Raw genomic sequence first — 21,595 nt, 5'->3', positions numbered from 1 at the left:
TGCGCTTACCCATTGGTCTGCTCGTTCATATCTTATCTAGCGGATTTCCTTATTTGCTCAGCGAAACAAGTATGATGCAATGTGCCCTAGTTCAATGTGTATTCTGAGTGCTTCATGTGTGAAGCAGATTGTAAGGACATCTACTGATTATTACATAATAAGATCTGAGATTTATAGCTGGGTTTTTTGTTAATTTTGTAACATCGGTCGTACTATTTCATGCTTCCGATATATATATATATATATATTAATTTGATTACATATACTAATATGTTAACGTTAATTAATGATAAATAAAGCCAAAGTTAACTTATCGCGTTTGACCAACGGTTACACCGTTCATGGTATCGGGTGGTAAAGCGATTCTCATACAAGTCGCATTCCTTCCGATCGGGTAAGTAAACGGTGACTAGTTTATATACTGTGGTGAGAGGTACGTAGGGAAGAGATATGTCTTCCCATGTGGGAAGACATATCTCTTCACTACGTAACCCCTCATCCACTTATATAGCATGCTTACATTGAGGAGGATGCACACACCGAAATTGATAAGTGTGGTGCATCTTTAAAACACGCTATAGCAGATAAAATACAACTTTCAGATCATATCTCCATCTCTTCTATTTTGATCACAAAATTTTGAAAGAACTTAACATGGTATCAAAGCGAAGTTAAGGAAGATCATATTAAAATTCTGTAACGATCTCATAAACTTTCACCAGGCTCTTGCTAAGATCACATTCCCATAATCCTAATGGCAACCGGAGTTAGGTTTGAAGATAGATTAGATGGAGCATCAAATTTTGTATCTTGGAAATTTAGGATCATGCTTGTTTAGAAAGAAAATAAAATTGACTCCCATGTCAAAAGTGAAATTCCTGAACCCTTTGATGATACAGAGAAAATTCAGTGGAGCAAGGACAGTGAGAAGGCCCTTAAGATAATTGTGGATTCAGTAAGAGACTACATTGTACTAGTCATTTCTAAATATGAGACGGCCTTTCAGATGTTAAAAGCACTCGCTGACATTTATGAAATCAACAACACTAGCAGGGTTCTCACCCTAAAGAATCAACTACACCATATAAAGATGAATAAAGGAGAAACAGTTACATCCTATTTCTTGAGGATCACTGAGCTTTGGGATCAACTATCCACTATTGGACATCTAGTAGACAACAAAGAACTTGCTATGATGGCACTAAATGGACTTCCTACCTCATGGGAATCGTTCATTCAAGGATTCAGTGCTCGTTCTAAATTTCCTAAGTTTGATAGATTGAAAACCGATTGCATTCAAGAGGAATCTCGGCTTGTCACAAGAGGAATAAAACAAAACATTGGTAATGAAGACATTCAAGTTCTAAACTCTAATTTCCACAAGAAAGGAAAGAAGAAGAACTTTAAGAGAAAGAGGGACAACAACTCAAATGGGAAGAGGTCTTCAAAGAAGAAGAGAGACATTTCTGAAGTACAATGTTTCAGATGTGACCAATATGGGCACTATGCAATGAAGTGTCCAGACAGGATCAAACAACAAGCTTCAATGGCATAAATTAAGAAAGGGAGTAATTCCGAGAAGCTAGTCTTCTACTCAGCCCTCTCTAGTCAAGTCACCTCTAGTTTCAACACATGGGTGATTGACAGCGGAGCATCTCGACACATCACTGGATTTCGTGAGCACCTAGATACACTTGTTGAAAGTTCAAATGAAGAAGTGACAATTGGTGATGACTCAAATTATCCAGTTATGGGAATATGAACTTGCAATATCAACCTAAAGTCAGGCATACCCCTACAACTGACTGGAGTTCTATTTGTACCTGGTATAAAGAGAAACCTTGTCTCAGTTGTTGCACTTGAAGATAAGGGTTACATATTAACCTTTATGGAAGGAAAGGTACTTGCTTGGCCAAAGAACTCCACCATCAAGAAAGTCCACACCATTGGAGTAAGACAAGGGAGCCTCTACAGACTTTGCACCACTCCACCTCTAGCCTTGATTCATGAGACTCCAGATTCGAATGAACTTTGGCACAGAAGATTAGGGAACCTTCATTTCCATGCTCTACCTGAGATAGAGAAGATGGTGACCGACTTACCCAAGCTAAGTCAAAAATCTAAAGGAGCCTGCAAAGGGTGTGCCTTGGGAAAGAATACTAAAGGGTCTTTTAATTCTAGCAACAGTAAATCCAAAAATGTATTAGAATTAGTTCATTCTGATTTATGTGGAACCATGTCTATACCCTCATTAGGGGGATTTTTATATTATGTAATATTTGTAGATGATTATTCTAGGAAGACCTGGATATATTTTCTGAGGTACAAAGAGTCTAAAGAAATCCTTTCTAAATTTAAGGAATTCAAAGCTCTTGCAGAAAATATGACAGGTAAGAAAACCATAACCTTAAGAATAGACAATGGGGGGGGAATACACTTATGATATGTTTAAAGATTATTGTATAATTGCTGGGATTAAGAGGGAGTTAACTGTACCTTATAACCCACAACAAAATGGGGTAGCTGAAAGAAAGAATAGGACTATAGTAGAAGCTGCTAGGGCTATGTTGTTTGACCAAAATATAGAAACCTCATTTTGGGCTGAAGCATCTAGGACAACTGTGTACATTCAAAATAGATGTCCTCATTCTCTTCTTGACAATAAAACCCTTGAAGAAGCCTTTACTGGCAACAAACCTGACATAAGTCATTTCCGGATCTTTGGGTGTCCAGTCTATATTCATGTCCCCAAAGAAAAGAGGTCAAAGTTAGAACCTTCTGGAAAGAAAGGAGTATTTGTTGGGTACAATTGAACTAAGCAGAGATGTCATCTATGAGGAAGACATAGCATTCAGGAGGTCCAAAAGCTCTAATGAATTAGAACACCAAGATCCTCCTACAAGCTTGGAAAAGGATTCCACCTCTGAGATTCAGAGGGAGACCCCTGAAGATGCTGAGCATGAAGTTCAAGGCTTACCTTTAGAAGAAAATTATCCCGAAACTAGGAAGAGACCACTCTGGGCTAAAAAGATGCTTCAAGAAGCTGAAAATTATGCTGCTCCAAAGGGGACCTTCAGAGAAAGTAAGAGACCTAACCTATTTTCCAGTTATACTGCCTTGATGAGTGAGATCATTGATGTAGAACCTTCCTGTGTTGGAGATGCGCTCAAGCATCAAGTTTGGAAAGATGCTATGTCAGAAGAGTATCAGTCAATTCTGAAAAATGATGTCTGGGATATTTTGCCTAGGCCTAAAAGCAAATCTGTGGTATCTTCTAAATGGCTCTTCAAAATCAAACATGCAACAGATGGCAGCATTGAGAAGCACAAAGCAAGGTTTGTTGCCAGAGGTTTCTCACAGAAAGAAGGTATTGACTATGAAGAGACATTTGCTCCTGTTGCCAGATACACTTCTGTCTGAGCAGTTTTGGCTATTGCAGCATCTAAAGGATGGAAAGTCCATCAAATGGATGTCAAGACCGCTTTTCTAAATTGTAAGATTGAAGAAGAAGTTTATTTGGAGCAACCTGAAGGTTTTGTGATTCATAAGGCTGAATCACATGTCTGGAGATTAAAGAAAGCTCTTTATGGACTGAAATAGGCCCCCAGAGCATGGTATGAAAGAATTGATCACTATCTCTTGGAATTAGGTTTTTTCAAGAATGAAGCAGATCCAAATCTCTACTACAAGGTAATCAATGGTGAATTATTAATTCTTATTCTTTATGTTGATGATCTACTAATCACAGGAGAGGATAATTGTATTTCTTGATGTAAGAAAGAATTAGCCTCTGAGTTTGATACGAAAGATTTAGGAATTCTTCACTACTTCCTTGGATTGGAAGTTTGGCAGCAGGCAGATGGTATAATCCTTAATCAAGGAAAATACACCATTGATATACTCGAGATTTAGAATGTTGGATTGTAGATCCATGACCACACCTATGGAGACAAATCTGCACAAGCTAAAGGAAATAGTTGCAGAATCTGAGTTTGCAGATCTTACACTCTACAGACAAATTATTGGATCTCTGATGTATTTGGTAAACACAAGACCTAATATATGTTATGGTGTAAATGCACTAAGTCAGTTCATGTGTGAACCTAGGGAAATACATATTGTTGCTGCAAAGCATATTCTGAGATATCTTCGAGGAACTATTGGTTTTGGTTTGATATATAAACATGTAGAACTTGACCTACATGGATTCACTGATTCTGATTGGGCTGGAAGCATAGTTAACAGGAAAAGCACATCAGGATGTTGCTTCAGTTTAGGATCAGGAATGATCTCATGGATATGTAGAAAATAGTCTTCAGTTGCTCAGATTTCTACAGAAGCTGAATACATTGCAGCCTCCATGGGAGCAAGAGAAGCTGTATGGCTCCGGAAATTGCTTGTAGGACTGTTTGGTCAACCCTTAAATCCTACTGTCATCTACTGTGACAATCAGAGTTGCATCAAGCTTTCAAAGAATCCAGTATTTCATGACAGGTCTAAACACATTGAGATTCCTTATCACTATGTTCGAGATATTATGGAAAGGAATGTGATCCGACTGAATTATATTAGTACAGGTGATCAGATTGCAGACATTCTTACCAAGCCTCTCTCCAGGATCAAGATTGAACACTCTAGAGATAAACTTGGTATGGTTGAAAATGTTATTTAATTTTGAGATAGAGTCTCATTTATTCTGATATACTAATATATTTAAAGATGTTTAGTGTGAACTCTTTTATTTGTCATGTGTGTGACTCCATGACTGCATGGGCCTTCTGTGAACATTATTGAAGGGTGACGACTTTTCAATAATGAACACTTGTTTCAAATTGATATTGTAAGGTGACGATTTTAGAATTATCAATTTAACTATCTTGATGGATATCATGTGACTTGATATCCGTGGACATGTCATGATAGTATATATATCTCTGAGACTTTATGGTAGATATCAGCTGGTTGATATCATTAAATAAACCATAATTGTGATAGAGATCTTCATGGTGAATATTATGAACATAATATTCGTGGACATGCCATGAAATCATTATCAGTATGGTAGGCACCACGTGACTTGATGCCAGTGCACATACCTTACTTGATAACTATGAGTTATGGTGAGTATCATGAGACTTGATATTCATTGTTGAACCATATCTTTGAATATCACTATGGTGTGATATCTCCTCTCTTCACAATCAATTGATGAATTGTGATGTTTTCTCTAACATGAAATGTGTCCTCCCTAGTTAAGAGGGAGTGTTAATTTTGTAACGTCGGTCATACTATTTCACGCTTCCGATATATATATATATATATATATATATATATATATATATTAATTTGATTACATATACTAATATGTTAACGTTAACTAATGATAAATAAAACCAAAGTTAACTTATCGCGTTTGACCAACGGTTACACCGTTCATGGTATCGGGTGGTAAAGCGATTCTCAAACAAGTCGCACTCCTTCCAATCGGGTAAGTAAAGGGTGACTAGTTTATATATTGTGGTGAGAGGTATGTAGGGAAGAGATGTGTCTTCCCACTTGGGAAGACATATCTCTTCACTACGTAACCCCTCATCCACTTATATAGCATGCTTACATTGAGGAGGATGCACACACCGAAATTGATAAGTGTGGTGCATCTTTAAAACACGCTATAGCAGATAAAATACAACTTTCAGATCATATTTTCTTTTATTCTATTTTGATCACAGAATTTTGAAAGAAATTAACATTTTTTACCTCCAAGAGGGAGGTTTTCCCAAGGTATTTCTGGTGTTCCTTGTGTTCCTTGTTTTGATTATCTGTTATTGCTATCTATATTTATCAGTCTGATACTAAAACTAACAAAAGATTGGGTTCCTTTAAGCTGATTGAGAAAGTCATTGATCCTAGGCAGGGGGTATTTGTTCTTTACAATGATCTTATTTATTTATTTATAGTTAATGACAAGCCTTCATTCTTTCTTCCCCTTTTTGGGGATAATGAAAGCTGGAGATCTACAAGGAAAGGTGTTGGGTTTAATATTGCCTTTTTCAAAGTTGTTAGGTTTGTTTCTCTATTTCAGCTCTTCTATAGAAATACTGATGCCTCTAAAAGGTGGCAACCCTTTTGGCTCTTCAAAAACATCATAGTAAACTTATATAAGATTTTGCACAGAGGTGACAACTTACCTCAATTATCCTCCTTAGCTTGGTGGATGATATAGAGTTTCAAGTATTTGGATAAGTTTACTTGCTCAACCATAGTCTTCTTTGAAATGGAATATAATTTAGCACTTCTAGCAAATGCAAGTTTACACAACTTACCATCTTTTTTGATTTTATAGGTGTTGAGATGTATATCATAAATCAGACCTTGCTCATACTAGAATGAGCACCCACGAAGCTGATCAAAACAATCCAAGGGTGTGACGTCATGTGATTGTATCTTGTAAAGGATTGATAGCAAAGGTGACTACACAAACCTTGTTAATTAATTTGCGAGGCCCCATGCTTGTGTACCCAACCAAGATGGTATGGTGAGACTAATCATGTGGGGAGTTGCAGTGTCACATCCAACCATATATTTACTAGATTCATTCACTTAAATTGTCAATGACCAAGGGAGCCATTTTATTCTTGAGTTGATAGTTTTGGGTGAAGATAGACTCTCAAGATGTCTCTGAGTAATTCTTAGTCATGAACCCAAAAGTAGGGTTAGTTTTTGTAGGTTATCAACTTCCACTATTTGCAAATCATTTACTTCTAAAACGAGGGTTTTCACGTCATTATTACCCTAGAACACCATTCATTTGTTAGGAGAGTGTGATGCTCCCTTCTTGGGCATAATCAGTTGGTGGACAATTAACCTATTTTTGGAGTTTCCCATATGCTAATTGGTAAGTTAAGGGTAACTTCAAAGTATACAATTGAACATCATTTTCCCTACTTTAATATGCTTTTGTATCTGAAAACCTACTTAACCAACTCATTTCTATCTGTTTTGTATAAATGTAGACCTGAAGTGTTTCTATTTTATAGTATGCTTAATATAGAGAAATTTATTGCCTTTTAAGTAGGAAAAAGTAGAATGAACTACATATCTAATATCAGTTTGGTTATGATGTTTTTCATAAATGCTTCATATGTGTTTCTGAAGGTTTTGGAGCTGCTTTGCAAGACCCAAATTCAGTTATGATATTTAATTTGTTGTGCAAGATGTTGGCTTTTTTGTACAAGCCAATGCCTTTCCATGCAAGCTAATAAATCTTGCTACATAAGAAGTCAATACCATTTTTGCACAATACAAAAATTGTTGTGCATGGCAACAAACCTGCTGTGCAAAATGTCTATTTTGTTGAGTAGTTTGCTGCACAATATCTGTATGTTGTCCATAACAGCAATACTCTGAAACGGGTGCACTATGTTCTAAGGAAGTTGTACATGTTGCAGAACAATTCAAAAGGTTGTTGGAGAGTTTGTTTAGTAGCTACTAGGAAGGAGATTTGCTTGAACCAAAGTTAAATAAAGGACAAATCTGTTATAAGGTTGTGTGACGGTTGTTTGTCTCCTAGTAAAGGTGGCAGTGCTGTTTTAAATATTGTTGTAATAAAGTGCCATCTCTATGAAGTTAAAATCTCTGTGGAGTTAACACAACCTAGTCTAGAATTCAGAGTTGTATCTCTGCAATTATTCATTGTCCAAATAGATTTATTTATTCATAGGAGTAACTTGCATTTTGTGCATCAGTTTGATTGGGAAAAGGCCGGCTCATGAGGTTAGCATGTGTGTATGAGTTATCTAATTATTATTTCAGATCTGGAGAAAGTTGTGGTTATTACTGTTTTGATTTAATTTCTGGCACATTAAAATTCATATTTTGATTTAATTTCTGGCACGTTAAAATTCAGTATTTTGATTAATCTTCAACATATTCCTTCCAGTTTGCAAGTAGATTCAATATTCTTTTGATCTTCTCACTTTCTTCTATCTATCATGGATCCTTAATTAGATTAAATTTGCACTTCATATAGGAAACTCAGATTTAAGAAGGAACTTGTGGTCTTGCATATATTTGACAGACGCTTGGTCAAAGCCAAACGTCCTTGGATCAGAACAATATGGAGTGTGCTAAACAATAAGAACCAAGACACTTCATTAATGAAGTTCTGAGGATTTTGTAACAGCTATCTGTGCTTTATTGAGGGATCTACTTGTCTGGCTACTCTGCTTATAGAAATGACTGAGAAAGACTGATTTTTCTGAAATTCAGCTAGGAAATGGAATCTGAGATTCTGTTTTCAGTCTCAGTACTGTGACCTCTGCAGTCCTCAGACTTTACAACTATTGTTGCAGAATTTGGTCCATAACATCTTGGAAGGATTCTGGGCAGAATGCTCTCTGAATCGAATAAAGAAATAAGAAAACAGATGCTCAAACTCGATGAAGTGTTCCAGAAACAAAGATTCAAGTTGAGCTGCTCATTGTGAACAAAAGAAGAACAATTCCATGCTATGGCTGGACTGGACACGTGGGCCCAGACACTCACAAAGAGCCAACAACTATTAACATCTTCTCCATAAGCATTATTTTTTATTGCATCTTTTTGAAAATAGTCAGCAAATACAATAAGATTAGGCATTGTTACAAGAGTCCACTTCTCATAGTTGTAACGTTCATAATGAAACTGTTTGAACACTTTCAAGCCTAACATTTGTTGGGATTTCTTGTACATGCATATTTTTTAGAAAAATACATTCCCAATTTCAGTTCCTTTTAGCAATGTTGCTCTTTTATGTGTGATGGAGCTCATTTTTTCTATACTCTATTTAATATTTTTACATCTACACCTGCATTGACATGTAATATTGTAGTTTTTGTGTGTTGTTCCCTGGATTGCTCTGGCATCTGGAGCAGCTTCTGTTTTATTCTGTCATAGACAGTGATGACATGGTTACCATTATAAATGCACTTAACAATGTGATATTCTGTCAATTCTTGATACCTTTGAAGCAATAAAAAAAAGTTTCTCTAGTTACATTTTCATGGGTACTTGGAGAAAAGTCTTATCCCATTTTTCTCCTTAAGTGGCATTTGAGAATTCCAATTTTATACTCTGCTTGTACTCACCCATTGAATGTTAGATTCTGTTGTATATTCACAAACATGTAAAACTGTCTTCATTATATAAATTTAGAGTAGTTAAAACTTCAAATGTCTTTGCACTTGTGAACGGGATCTCCATAATTATCCTTCATAAATACATATATATAAATAGGTGATGTAAGCTAAACCATTTGGAATTGGTGGCATATCTAAACTGGCAAAACCATTGTTTAATAACTATAGAAGATAGGAGATGACAAAAAAATGCATTTAGGTCCAAGGATCAATGAAATACTACTGCTCATGTCATCAGCATTAAAAATCTGCCTCAAAATGCAAGTGTCTATGTGTGAGTAACAAATTTATGTACTTTATAGTTTATTCAGTAGAAGTTGCGTAACGAAGCTGGCAACTGAATGAATTTGCTTGTTGATCTACATGGGAGGACTTTTTTCTATTCAAATATCTTAATAAGCCTTGATCTGAATAGGTAATTTGTAACTATCTTTGATATTGCCTTTAAAAGTTCCCTGTAGTTACCATCATTTTGTGTATCATGTCAGGAATTAGACTGGGAATCAATTGCAGCAGGTTTGTTACATGACACTGTGGAAGACAGTAACGTTGTCAGTTTTGAAAGAATAGAAGATGAGTTTGGTCCGGTTGTTCGCAGAATTGTAGAAGGGGAAACAAAGGTGCTTACATCTTCAAGATTATGATTTTGAAGTAAAATCATGCAGGATTCTGATTTTTCTATATTTAAAGAGAACCATGTTTTAATGTTTGAATCTTGCAGGTTTCTAAGCTTGGCAAACTGCAATGTACAAATTTAATAAATTCTGCACAAGATGTCAAAGCTAATGACTTGCGGCAAATGTTTCTTGCTATGACTGAAGAGGTAGTGTTTTAAAAGCAGAGCGTGGTTTAGAATTATTAGTTAGATTTTTTGGTTTAACATTTGCACTTTGGATTTCAGGTCCGTGTTATAATAGTAAAACTTGCGGACAGGTTACATAACATGCGGACTTTGTCACACATGCCACCACATAAACAGGTAGTATTGCAACATGTACTTGCTGTTTCTGAATCTGAAGATTTTCATGCATATGGTATGCTTTTAATTGTTTAAGAGATGAGAATCCATTTTTTTAAAAATGTGCTCTTGCAGTGTAGCATTGCTTCAGAAACATTGAAGATTTTTGCACCTTTGGCAAAGTTACTAGGGATGTATCAAATCAAGGTATCATGCTAGGCTACCTCTGTATTAATAACTTTTTCCAGTATATATTGAAGGATAGAAGGCTATGGATATTCTATGAATAGGATAAATTTGGTGTCCTTTATATGGCCCTAAATTATTCAGTGGATAAGAAGTATATATAAAAAAAAAAAACATTAAGATCTCTTACTAAGAGTACACCCTACATTACTTGTTTGTAGTCTTCAATGGAAATTGGAAGCAATTGAGTATTGGTAGTGGGAGAAAAGGGAGCAGCAGATGGAGCAGCCTTCCAATCATCCTTAACCCCCTGTATAGTTGATTCTTGTGATACCAAAGGGCCAGCAAGGATAGAATTGGAATTTAGAAAGGTTCCTCCAAAACAGAACACTCAACAAGCCACAATACTGATGACAGATCGTCAATGGATAGTAATGCCCGTCACCAGGATAAAAACCTAAACAACAGTAGACGAGAACCAATCAAATTCAGAAATTTGTGATAAGTGCTTTGTTTTGCACGTTTATGAGACTTTATGGTTTTGTCAAAACATTAATAGAATAAATCAGCAGGAATTGGAGGACTTAAAATGAAAGATAGGAATTATGATTTGTAAAAAGGGCTATTATAGTGCTCTTAAGACTTATTACTAATCATGCATATGAGAGTATTTATTAAAATCATAGTTGGAAAACTGGACTCAAACAAAAACTTGCTAGGCCCAAAAAACTCGACTCGGCAAAAAAAAACTCAACTTAAAAACTTTGCTTAAATTTCATGAGAAACACATTTTTTTTTGCAAAATTTAATGAGAAGGCGCATCCAATGAGTCCATATATGAGTACAAAAGTGTTTTCTATCATATTTGATTGATTTGAATGCAAACTCAGTACAAAATATCATCCTCATGTGGAATGCTGATGGCTGATAGATTGAACAAAATGAAAATAGTAAATTGTATTTGTAAAACTAAAAGTAAGTACATCTTTTTACATCTTCCTCTTCCTTGATCTATTGGAAAATAGTGGAGAGGTAGAACTAGAGGGTCTAATCCTTGGAGTTTGTTGTGGCTTCTCTGTTTTGCTTGGTAGGATAGGTTGTGGCTTGACCTTCATCTTGGATGTAGATGTTGATGGCAGTAACTCCTTAGCCTCATCAATGTCATTCAATCCCAAATCTCCTGCTGCACCCACCTCCTCCAATGCTTGCCTCTCCAAATCAAGGATCTCATCGTTAGTAAACAATGTAGGCTGCTCATCCTGCCTTGTCCAATCACTATAAGGATCTATCTCATCCAAATCTATTGGATCATCTGATACGAGTCATTACTAGATGACGTTTCTGCCTATGAAGACCACGACTCGTATGTAGTGGAATATAGCGCGCAGCCCTACTATTCTAAGCGAATAATAAACTTTTTTCTTTCCCGGTCGGCACGGGTTCGGGTTGTCCTAGATTAGAAAAGGTGACTAGGCCTCAAATGGGTCCAAATCTATTGGATCATCTGATATGTCCTCTATCTTTCTTGTGCGCAACTGAAGATTGTATTGCACAAAGACAAGGTCATTGAGGCGTTTTTTAGCTAATTTGTTCCTCTTCGCGTGGATGGCCTCAAACAAGCTCCAATCACGCTCACAACTAGATGCACTACAAGGTTGGCATAAGATGCAAAGGGCAAACCTTTGGAGATTTTGAGGTATTTCCACGCTAATTTGTCCACAAAGACAATACAAAATAAGATATTGAAGAGTTAGAAAGCAAAGTCAAAACATATTTAATAATTTTATCAAATCATCAATAGTTGTAAACTTGTAAATTTAAAATTTGTAACTTGTAAGATGCATGTGAAAGACTCCAAATTTTATTCCTATTGTTCAAGTGTTTCTTTCTCACTTGGTTAGCTTTGGAGGAAAGAGCCTACCGCTTACTTCCTTGTAACTTTGCAATTCATCGACAATGAGGTTTCTCACCTCAACTTGGGGTGCCATCCTCTGAATGCATGTAGTGATGCCCTCATAAATTCTCCATTGGGATCTGAATAGAAAAAACGGGGGTTAAGGAATTACCCTATTGCATGGATGGGTGTGTGGAGTTGATTGTTCTACCCATAGTTTTAAAAATCGCGGACTCGCCGCGGACTCGCCACGGACTCGCGAGTCCTTTGGCGCCGCGAGTCGACTCGCCTAGGACTCGCGAGGCGAGTCCCTGCGAAAGACTCGCGAGTCTTTCGCAAAGACTCACGCGAGTCTTTCGCTCGGACTCGCGAGTCTTTCGCAAAGACTCACGCGAGTCTTTCGCTTGGACTCGCGAGTCTTTCGCAAAGACTCACGCGGGCCAAGAAAAACGCGCCCGTAAGGGTTAAAAACAAGTTTTTAAAAATTTTTTTGACTTCATTTTGGTTTTTTTTTGGCTGTAGCAGGTTAGAAGGGTTTGGAGGAGTAGAGGGAAGAAGGAAAAATCAGCAAGAGAGATCTAGGTAAGGATTTTTCTCTTTCTTTTTTATTTTCATTTGAATCATTTCATTGTTTTGAAACTGAAAAAAATCTTGAAAAACAAGGGGATATGCTGCCAAATTTTTTTCTATTTTTTATGTTCCTTTATTTGTCCTTCAATAATCTCCCATATGGGATGAAATTTGAAGTGCTCCCCCTTATAATAATTTTTGATAGATTCTTTGGCCCTATCGATGGCCTCATAAATATACCCCATTGTGTTTTGATCCCCATCTACCAAACATAGAACTTTAACCAAGTGCTTCAAGACCTACAAGCTAAAAATACAAAAAAGATTAAGTTCCAAATTTATAATGTAAGACTATTAAAAAAATTAAATATTCAATTTGAATTTGAATTCAAAGTTTTGAAGCTAGCTTCACAATCTTTGTAGCTCTTTGTGCAAAAAGGTTGTTAAAGACATGCTTGCAACCCTCTCTCTTTTAGGCTTCTTTGAATAAGATGAGTCTAGCCATGCTTCACTCACAATCATTTGTTTCAAAGCTGTCAGTGAATCAATGTTGCTTTGCAATGTTAACAAAACCATTGCAAACCTTGTTACACCCGATCTTACCAACTCTTTCCCTTGGGTATGATCTTGCATCAAATGAAGAACTCAAGGGTGATTGTAGGTGATGCTCCTTGCATCATCTACAATCGGTGTCACCTAATTAAGTTTGTCTATGCCCTCCAAAAGAAGGTCAAGGCAATGTGTTGCACAAGGTGACCAAAAAAGTGTCCTATGTTTGTCTTGGAGGATTCTCCCAATTGCCACATATGCTACTGCATTATCAGTTTTGATTTGCACCACATTTTCTATGCTCGCCTCCATGATAATTTCCTCCAACATTTGAGGCAATTTTTTTGCATTTTTGACTTTGTTAGAGGCATTCCACCAATTTAAAAAAAACCTTACCTTTTGGAGCTACCAAACAATTAGTAATGGTGTAATTTTTCCCATTTGTCCACTCATTAGAAAGAATAGTGCAGCCCTATTTTTTCCGTCCCATTTTTTTGTCCTTCCACCACTACCCTTTTTGTTTTAATTACATTCATGAGTACACAATTTTAATTTTTAAATAAAAAATAGCCAAAATTCAACATAAATTTTGTAAATAGGGATGACCCCACGACACAACAACAAAATTGCGAGCCTTGTTCATGCAAGGTCGGGTGTTTGAAACTCTTTGCTTTGAACCCTTGAGTGTGTTAGGCACACGTGTGTAGGCGGCAGGATGACTCTGCTCAAAAAAGACGCTCAGTATTACTAATGCCACGATGGATCTTGGACAAAACTATGCCCAACGGTAGCAGTAGACAGGACTGCTTGGTCCTATTAGCAAAAATGGTGGACAGAGGATGCGTGGGTGACGCCCCTACTCAAATGTGACCACTTGCCCAGTGTAGCGGTGTGCCAACTTTAGAGGCGGCTCACTACGGTGAGATTGGAGGATGTTGGAGTGATAAGGGTTCGTGCTGGTGGAGAGATAAGGAGTGTGCGCCATTGGAGCAATAAGGCTGGTAGTGATAAGGAGCCTTGGAGAGATAAGGAGTCATAGTTGGTAGTCTCGCACACAGGCAATGGAGAGATAAGGTGATGCCTGGGCATGGAAGATGGAGAAATAGATAGGACGACACATGGAGCTATACGGGTGTTAATGCCGAACATGTCTGAGGATGAGACCCCTCAAAAATGTGGTCTCACTGGTTCATAGCTCCAGTCAAAAGCGATTCGGCTTCGACCTATTACCGATCAAAAAAAAAGAAAAGAAAAAAAAAACATAAATTATTGTAAATTAAAGAACATAAATTTAGTCTAAAATTCAACGTAAATTACTATAAGTATAAATTAGCATAAAATTTAAATTAATGGACCTCCCACTCAAGTCTTTTGCTGCATTGACAGTTCTAGGAAAAGGCTTCAAGGCGCCTTCTCTCAAAGAGTTGAGTGGGAGGTCTGTTAATTTAAATTTTATGCTAATTTATAGTTATAGTAATTTACGTTGAATTTTAGACTAAAGTTATTTTGTTTAATTTATAGTAATTTATGTTAAAATTTGGCTATGTTTTATTTAAAAATTAAAATTGTGCACTCATGAATGTAACTGAAACAAAAAGGGTAGTGGTGGAAGGACAAATAAAGGAACATAAAAAATATGGCTGCACTATTCTTTCTAATGAGTGGATAGATGGGAAAAACTAAATTCATGCACCTCCTTGTTCCACCTAATGGCTTCCACTGATTGTTGTGCTCTAGGTGTGTTTCTAGGCACAAAAAAACTGTAGCTTACGTGTTGGTGTAGGCACTGTTGCTGGCATTCTACTAGAAGTAGATGAAGTGGAGGTGGTGGTGGATTTGTCTTGGATGTGTGGACCACGAAGAGAGCCCACTATTCCTTGACATGTATCTTCATCTGATTCTAGTTGGACTGGAGCACCTTGAGCAATAGCTATGGGTGCTACTATGGATACCTTTGCCTCTCCCTTGCAATTTTCACTCTTCTGTGACTGAAAGTAGGGCTTTTATCTATCTTTTTATCTCTTTAGTGGTTCTCAGACAAGTTTTGGCATCACGATGACTAATGCCTACAAAATGGTATATGAGGTGGTTTATGCTTCCATGAAATATTTTTTCGCATTTAATGCAATATTTTGACCCAGGTTCCGGTCCTTGATATGCATATTTCCAAGCAGGGTGTCTAGCTCTTGCATGACAAGTGTCTACAAATGGTGGTTGTGGCGGCACCAATGGGGTGAAGCTTGAGGCTGAACCTGATGTAGAAGCTTCTCTATTTGTTATTTTCTGAAGTATTTAACCTACACATACAAAGTGAAAGCACAACATATTAATTTTTAAATACAAAAAACAATTTAAATTATACATAAATCGCTAAAAAATTAGCATAATATTAGTTTAAAACTTTAAATCAATATAGATTAGTTTAAATTAGTAAAAATTGAATCTAATCTACAGATTCTAAACATTTTCTTCCAAAGAAAAGGATTAAAATAAAAAAAAAATAAGCTGGGTATGAAAAAATAGTGAAAATAGTTAAAAACCAGAAAAAATTGACAATAAATGGTGATGAATCTTATTTTGTGGAATTTAAATCTAAATACACTACTTTGTTCTACCATTGATGATATTTTTTTAACCTAGATGCATCCAAAATGAAGTAAAATGTTTTAAAAAAAAGAAAAAAACTGAAAAACGGAGAACCTACCCATGCTTCCAATTTGCTTTCAAAATTCACCAAAAAATCTTTTTTGATTTTCTCTCCTTGATGAAGAATCATTTCATATGGTGTGTTTGCTATTGTGGAGGGTTTTCTTGCCTTGGAGAGAAAAATCAATAGGTGTTTTTGATGTAAAATGACTTTTTTCGCACTAGCAAGTCTTTTTTGCTGTGTTTGGCGATTTTTTAATATGGACTCGACAAGTTTTTTGGTGAGTTAACATGGCAAAAACTCATTGTGTTTGACTCGGCGAGTAGTCCAACTATGATTAGAATGCTACATATTAGTAATAGGAAACATAGGTTAAATAGTTAAATATAATAAATAAATGTTACTATAGAAATAAAACAAATATTGGTTTTGTGGTAGTTAGTTGGGAGAAGTTTTTTGTGTGGGAAATCACAGGCTTTATAAGCCAATGCATATCAATGTGAAAGTAATGAATTTTAAAATAGCACACTATCATCAGTTTGGTGAAATCAGGGTGTGATTATTGTTTTGTGTACACTCACCATTTTGAGAATGGTATCAAAGAAAGGAGAAACTAGGTGGTGGCTAAGGGAGTGCATAGCCTATGTTTCTTTTGTTCAATTTTGTTGCAAATCCTTTTCATCTGGTGGGCATGCTACATTTTTCTCCTTTATCTGTTTTAGTCAAGGTCACCAAGAGACGGGGGTACTTGGAGACTTGGGAGATTGGTACTGGTATTGGTACGACTAATTTTCAAAAATAGGAGACGAGGGTTCTTGGAGACGCCTATTTGTTTTTTTTAATATAATTTAATAATTTCCAAAAAATATAATGACAAAGAACTTTGAAAACAAGAACAGTGGTAAAGTTTAACATTTACTTTTAAAGTTTAAATACACAAATCAAAATATCAAAGAGTCAAGGAGCTCAAAACTCACACTACATATTTCATATTAGATTATCATTACGTATTGAAATTCAAGAATATTGATAGTTTGATGCTGATACACAAATAAAAAACAAAAGTCAGAAATCTATTGTCTACTCTTCAATGTTTTGATCATCCATATCAAGGTCCTCAACTATGATGCTCTCTAGATAATAATCACTCTTAAACTTAGGTTCCTCTGATGGTAGTAGAATTGGCGGTAATTCATGAAGACCATTTGGTTCAACCGCTTCATCCACCATGGCTGCTGAATGATGGAAAACAAAATTTTTGTTTTGTTTTTGACCTTTTCACATGCCTTTCGTAAGAGGAGACGTGTTTGAGATGACAAGAACCCTTGGCGGGAGACGTGGAAGTGAAGTCTTTGGCAGAAAATGAAGACTCAGGAAGCGCAAAAAGTCTCTGAGATGCGTCTTCGTCTCTGAGATGTGTTTCAGGGGGAGGGGGGAGACGCGTCTCCAAGCTACATCTTGTGTTGGAAGTTTTTGTTTTTGTAGATCTTTGTGCTCAGTATGAATGATAAATTGATGGAGGATTTGGCTGTGTGCAGGTTTAGAAACATTTAAAGGTCGTTGATAAGAGTAATGGTATATTGTTTGACATTTCTTTGTATGAGTGGTTCTCTACTTCACTCTAATCATCACAATCTGCCTGTTGTTTGTATGCCAGTGATTCACTGCATCACTATGATTATCCCAATCTGCCCTTAGTTGCAGCTGCAAATACTTTAATTTTTTCTTGATTCAAGCGCAATCAACAGTTTGATTACATACAACACACATTATGTCCCGTGTACAACAGATTAAGTGCGTGGAGTATGATGTGAAATAGGGGAAGAGGCCATTTGCAATTTGCACAACCTTGAGCATATACCAGCAAAATATTTATTTTTTCCTCTCTTGCAAAAGAAGAAATGATATTTGTGTGTTGAGAGAGTGGTAAAGTGAGGCTTGCACAACATGTGCAATCTCTATGTGCTTGGTTAACATTGGAGCATTTTTGAAATATCTTATTTGCAATGGTTTTTACAAAACATCCTATGTGCTTATGCATAGCATTATGTCCCACCAAGTTTTTGGGATGGGGATGGTAGGGGTCGGGTGGGCGTCTTTTGGGTATTGGTTTTTTTGAGGCCATGTTAGGGGATGCCTTAATAAATGGGAAAAATTTAAAAAACATAGGGAAATTGCAAATGTTCATATAATAATATTGATAAGGAATTCACCAAATGCATCATATATCCTTAATACACAACATTAGAGTTGAGTTGAGAGTTCACATGAGAGTTGAACAACTTAACAAATGTCAAAATTTAATTGTTGTTAAGTTTCTTAATTCATTGTCAATGTGCACATCATGATATGATAAATTAATATACTATATGAAAAATTTAATATACAATTAAATGCCCACAAGATGCAAGTTTCAACTTCAAATTGACAAAACATAGAAATTATGTTGCCGCCTCTCTAATCCAACTCTAGCTCTTTTGTGCTATCTAATTGGAGCTGATCCAACAGTGTTGATGCATCAAGGCTTAACTACAATAGAATTGAATATAGGGAGGGAATTGGCAAATCCAAAAGTTGTTGAGGTTGGGGTACATCACACTTATGTGGGTGGAATGGATTTGATAAATATTAGAAGAGTTGGACTTACTCGTTGGCATCTACCAATAGTGAATCCAAATCAAAGTCTAACCTTGAGTCATTGCCACTATGAGGGGCTTCTTTATCCAAGAGAATCCCAACCAATCCTTGTGTGCCTCTTCGTCAATTTGGATGGTATCTTTGGGAACAACATACCACCATAAATTTGGAGTTTTCTAATACTTTGAATTCTAATTAACCTAAAGAGGCGAGGCCCAATGCACGACCACCAACTTTTCTTCTCATATATGGGTAAGCCTATTATTTTTGATAGGGTAGATGAGGCTTTATGTGGACCAATTCCTCTTTGTTGTAGAGGAATTGGCACCTTGTGAAAGTAGGTGAGTGGCAAGAATCCTCAACTCTTGTGTATCTATGCCATGCTCTGTCCACCATCCAATAGGGTTAGTTTGAGCTAATGTAAATCTATCTTCACCTTTGGTTTGTTGAATCTTGGACCACAAAGATTAGTAAAGGTAAGCCATTGTAGCGAAGTATATATTATAGTCGACTCGTCACTTGAATGAATCTTTCGAAGGGTCTTCATTAACCTCTTTTCACCCCTTCATTATCATTGGGAGGCAACCTTCTAGCCATTGGTGCATACCATTTGGGATTTAGAGAAAAGGTTACCATAGGAAGCATTGTGTTTATAGTGGTCCATCACCACATCACAATGAGCGTAATATGTTGCTCAAATAACAAGTTAGAAACATAGAAATAATAAAATTAGCAAGTTATTAATAAATTTATCAAACTTAAAAATAATTAACAATTTTTTATCTTACAATGGACCACCTATTGTCATCAAAGATATTTTTGTTTGAAAGCTTTTCCTTGAGTAGTGTTTGAAATAGGCCATCTACTCCACTCTGAATTAACCATCATTAACTATAGAGGCTCGTGCACCTCAAGTATGCTCTCTAACAAAATGAACATCCGATATCTCTAGCTTTTGTCACTACATGCTATTCCCAATCTCTCTCTTCTACATCTTTCAATGCATTGTTCAATGCATGGACACAACATAGGGTTCAAAAGATGTGCTTGTAAGCACCTTCCACCACCATGCCAACTAATTTGCACACACATGCCGAACATGTGATCACTTGCAAAACATTTGAGGCTCCAACTTCCTCTATGGCTTCTCTCAAAATATGAAATTGGAAGCTTGCAACCTTATGCTTCCTTGAACAATCAATAGCTCTAAGAAAATAAGAGCCAATTGCACATGTGACCATGATGTTGATGAGTGTCCACACATCCATAAGAATAGAGCCACCAATCCTAATCCAAGTCTACCTCATGTCCTAATTGATGTTTGTCTCATGTTCTCTGTTGTCATCAGTTTTGAATTTTCAAAAATGTGACAACCCTTACGAAATTTTGGTTTAAATGTGTTGTTTTTGTCTCCAATGCATGTTTTATGAGGTACAAAACTCACATTTGTTTAGTGTCAAATCATTAGGGGGTGTCTTTGCCATCATTGTCCAAGTTTTGGTGACTTTTGGTCTTCTTTTTCCTATCTTTTTGTGCAATTTCGGATTTCAGAGTAGTCATTGCAGGGTGAAGATTTTTCTCTTAAAGCATGCTTCCCGAGGCAAAATTTTTGCTTCTTGTTGGTTTGGACAGATCTTTGGTTCATCCTCGATCTGCGTTTCAAATTTTATCACGTTTTGAGTTCGTTTGCTATGTTTTTTCTTCAAATTCGGGTTTTGTCCTCTGGATTGCAAGTGGAAAATTTTCTTTCCTTTGCAAGTTTAGAGTTTCCTTTATGTTTTAGTGTTGTAGGGGTTTTTTCTAGCAATTACAAGTGAACTTTTAAAAAAAAACTTGTAACTTGTAACTTGCTTTTTATTTTCCCTTTCCCCGTTTTGTCTTTTAAGTTGTTTGTAGGAACTTTTTAGACAAATTACAAGTTAAATGAAAAATACAAGTTTAACGAGAACTTGTAAGTTCTCATAAAAGTTCCTACTTTGTGCTTTTAGTTGTAATAGGGATTTTATTTCCCTATTACAAGTCTTTTTAAGTTTTTGAAGTCTTTTTATGTCTTATGTCTTTAGTTGTAATGGGGATCAATTTCCATATTACAAGTTTTTATGTTCTATTGTTTTAAGTTGTAATAGGGATTTTATTTCCCCATTAAAAGTCGTTTTGCTCTTTATTTTTGTGTTCTTCTTCCCTAGAAACCCGAAATTGCTCAAGTGAAGAAAGAGCAATGTAATGTAAAACTTGCAAAGGGGTTTTAGAAACCCGATTGCATCTTTGGAGGGGACATTTTACTTGGAGTTGGAAAGGAAGAACCCGACCTGCATTTTTGTTCCCACATATCCGTTTCTTGTGGCATTCCTTCCCCAAAATCCATCCCACATTCATGCTATATCGTTAAGAATCAATGCTGGTTGCCACGTTTTCTACCAAAAACGAGATTGGGCAAACATGTAAGGTGTTTTGGAAGACGTTTTTGCTGGTTCTTTCCATGTTTCGGGTGCTCCTTTTCCACCATTATTGACACGTTTTGTATCTTGCATCAATGCAAAGTGTTTGGCATCAAACATGAGTCTTCTTTCCATGCCGTTTTTGGAGGAGGAGATTGAATCAAAATACGTTTTTTGACTGTCAAGGGTTTTCAACGTGTCTATTTATAGAGCATTTTGGTTCTTCCCAAGCCCATTTGTTTTGGTCTAGGTCATTCTTCAAGCAAGGTTCATTGAAAGCAAGTTGTAAATGTGCAAGATTTTCCCCTTTCATTTTTCCAATTTACTTGTATTTGGGTTTTCAAAACCCGATTACAAGTAAATGTGGTAATGTTGACCTTCCCCCTTTGGCAAAAAGAGCTAATCTTCTTTTTATAAAATTTACAAATGTTGAAGAAGTGTCATGAGACTCATTCATTTGATATCGAAATTTTAAAACCCGATTACAAGTGCAAGTTGTAATGTTCTCTACTTGCAGTTAGCCTTCCAGAACCCGAAATTG

The 21,595-nt window shown here is 36.3% G+C and overlaps 1 protein-coding gene across 5 annotated transcripts in view; it reads left to right on the top strand.

Moving 5' to 3' along the window:
• The window catches only part of LOC131056102 (putative GTP diphosphokinase RSH1, chloroplastic), a 135,037-nt gene that overhangs the window by 74,302 nt on the left and 39,140 nt on the right, over positions 1-21,595 (top strand). For all 5 annotated transcript variants that reach the window (XM_057990442.2, XM_057990444.2, XM_057990443.2 and 2 more), the window contains exons 7-10: positions 9,665-9,796; positions 9,898-9,999; positions 10,078-10,155; positions 10,270-10,341. In XM_057990442.2, coding sequence (XP_057846425.1) covers positions 9,665-9,796; positions 9,898-9,999; positions 10,078-10,155; positions 10,270-10,341 — 384 coding nt within the window. The remainder of the gene's footprint in view (positions 1-9,664; positions 9,797-9,897; positions 10,000-10,077; positions 10,156-10,269; positions 10,342-21,595) is intronic.

This window comes from Cryptomeria japonica, chromosome 2, assembly GCF_030272615.1.
Source record: "Cryptomeria japonica chromosome 2, Sugi_1.0, whole genome shotgun sequence".
In the NCBI taxonomy this organism is placed as follows: domain Eukaryota; kingdom Viridiplantae; phylum Streptophyta; class Pinopsida; order Cupressales; family Cupressaceae; genus Cryptomeria; species Cryptomeria japonica.
This window is presented reverse-complemented; position numbering and strand designations above follow the sequence as displayed.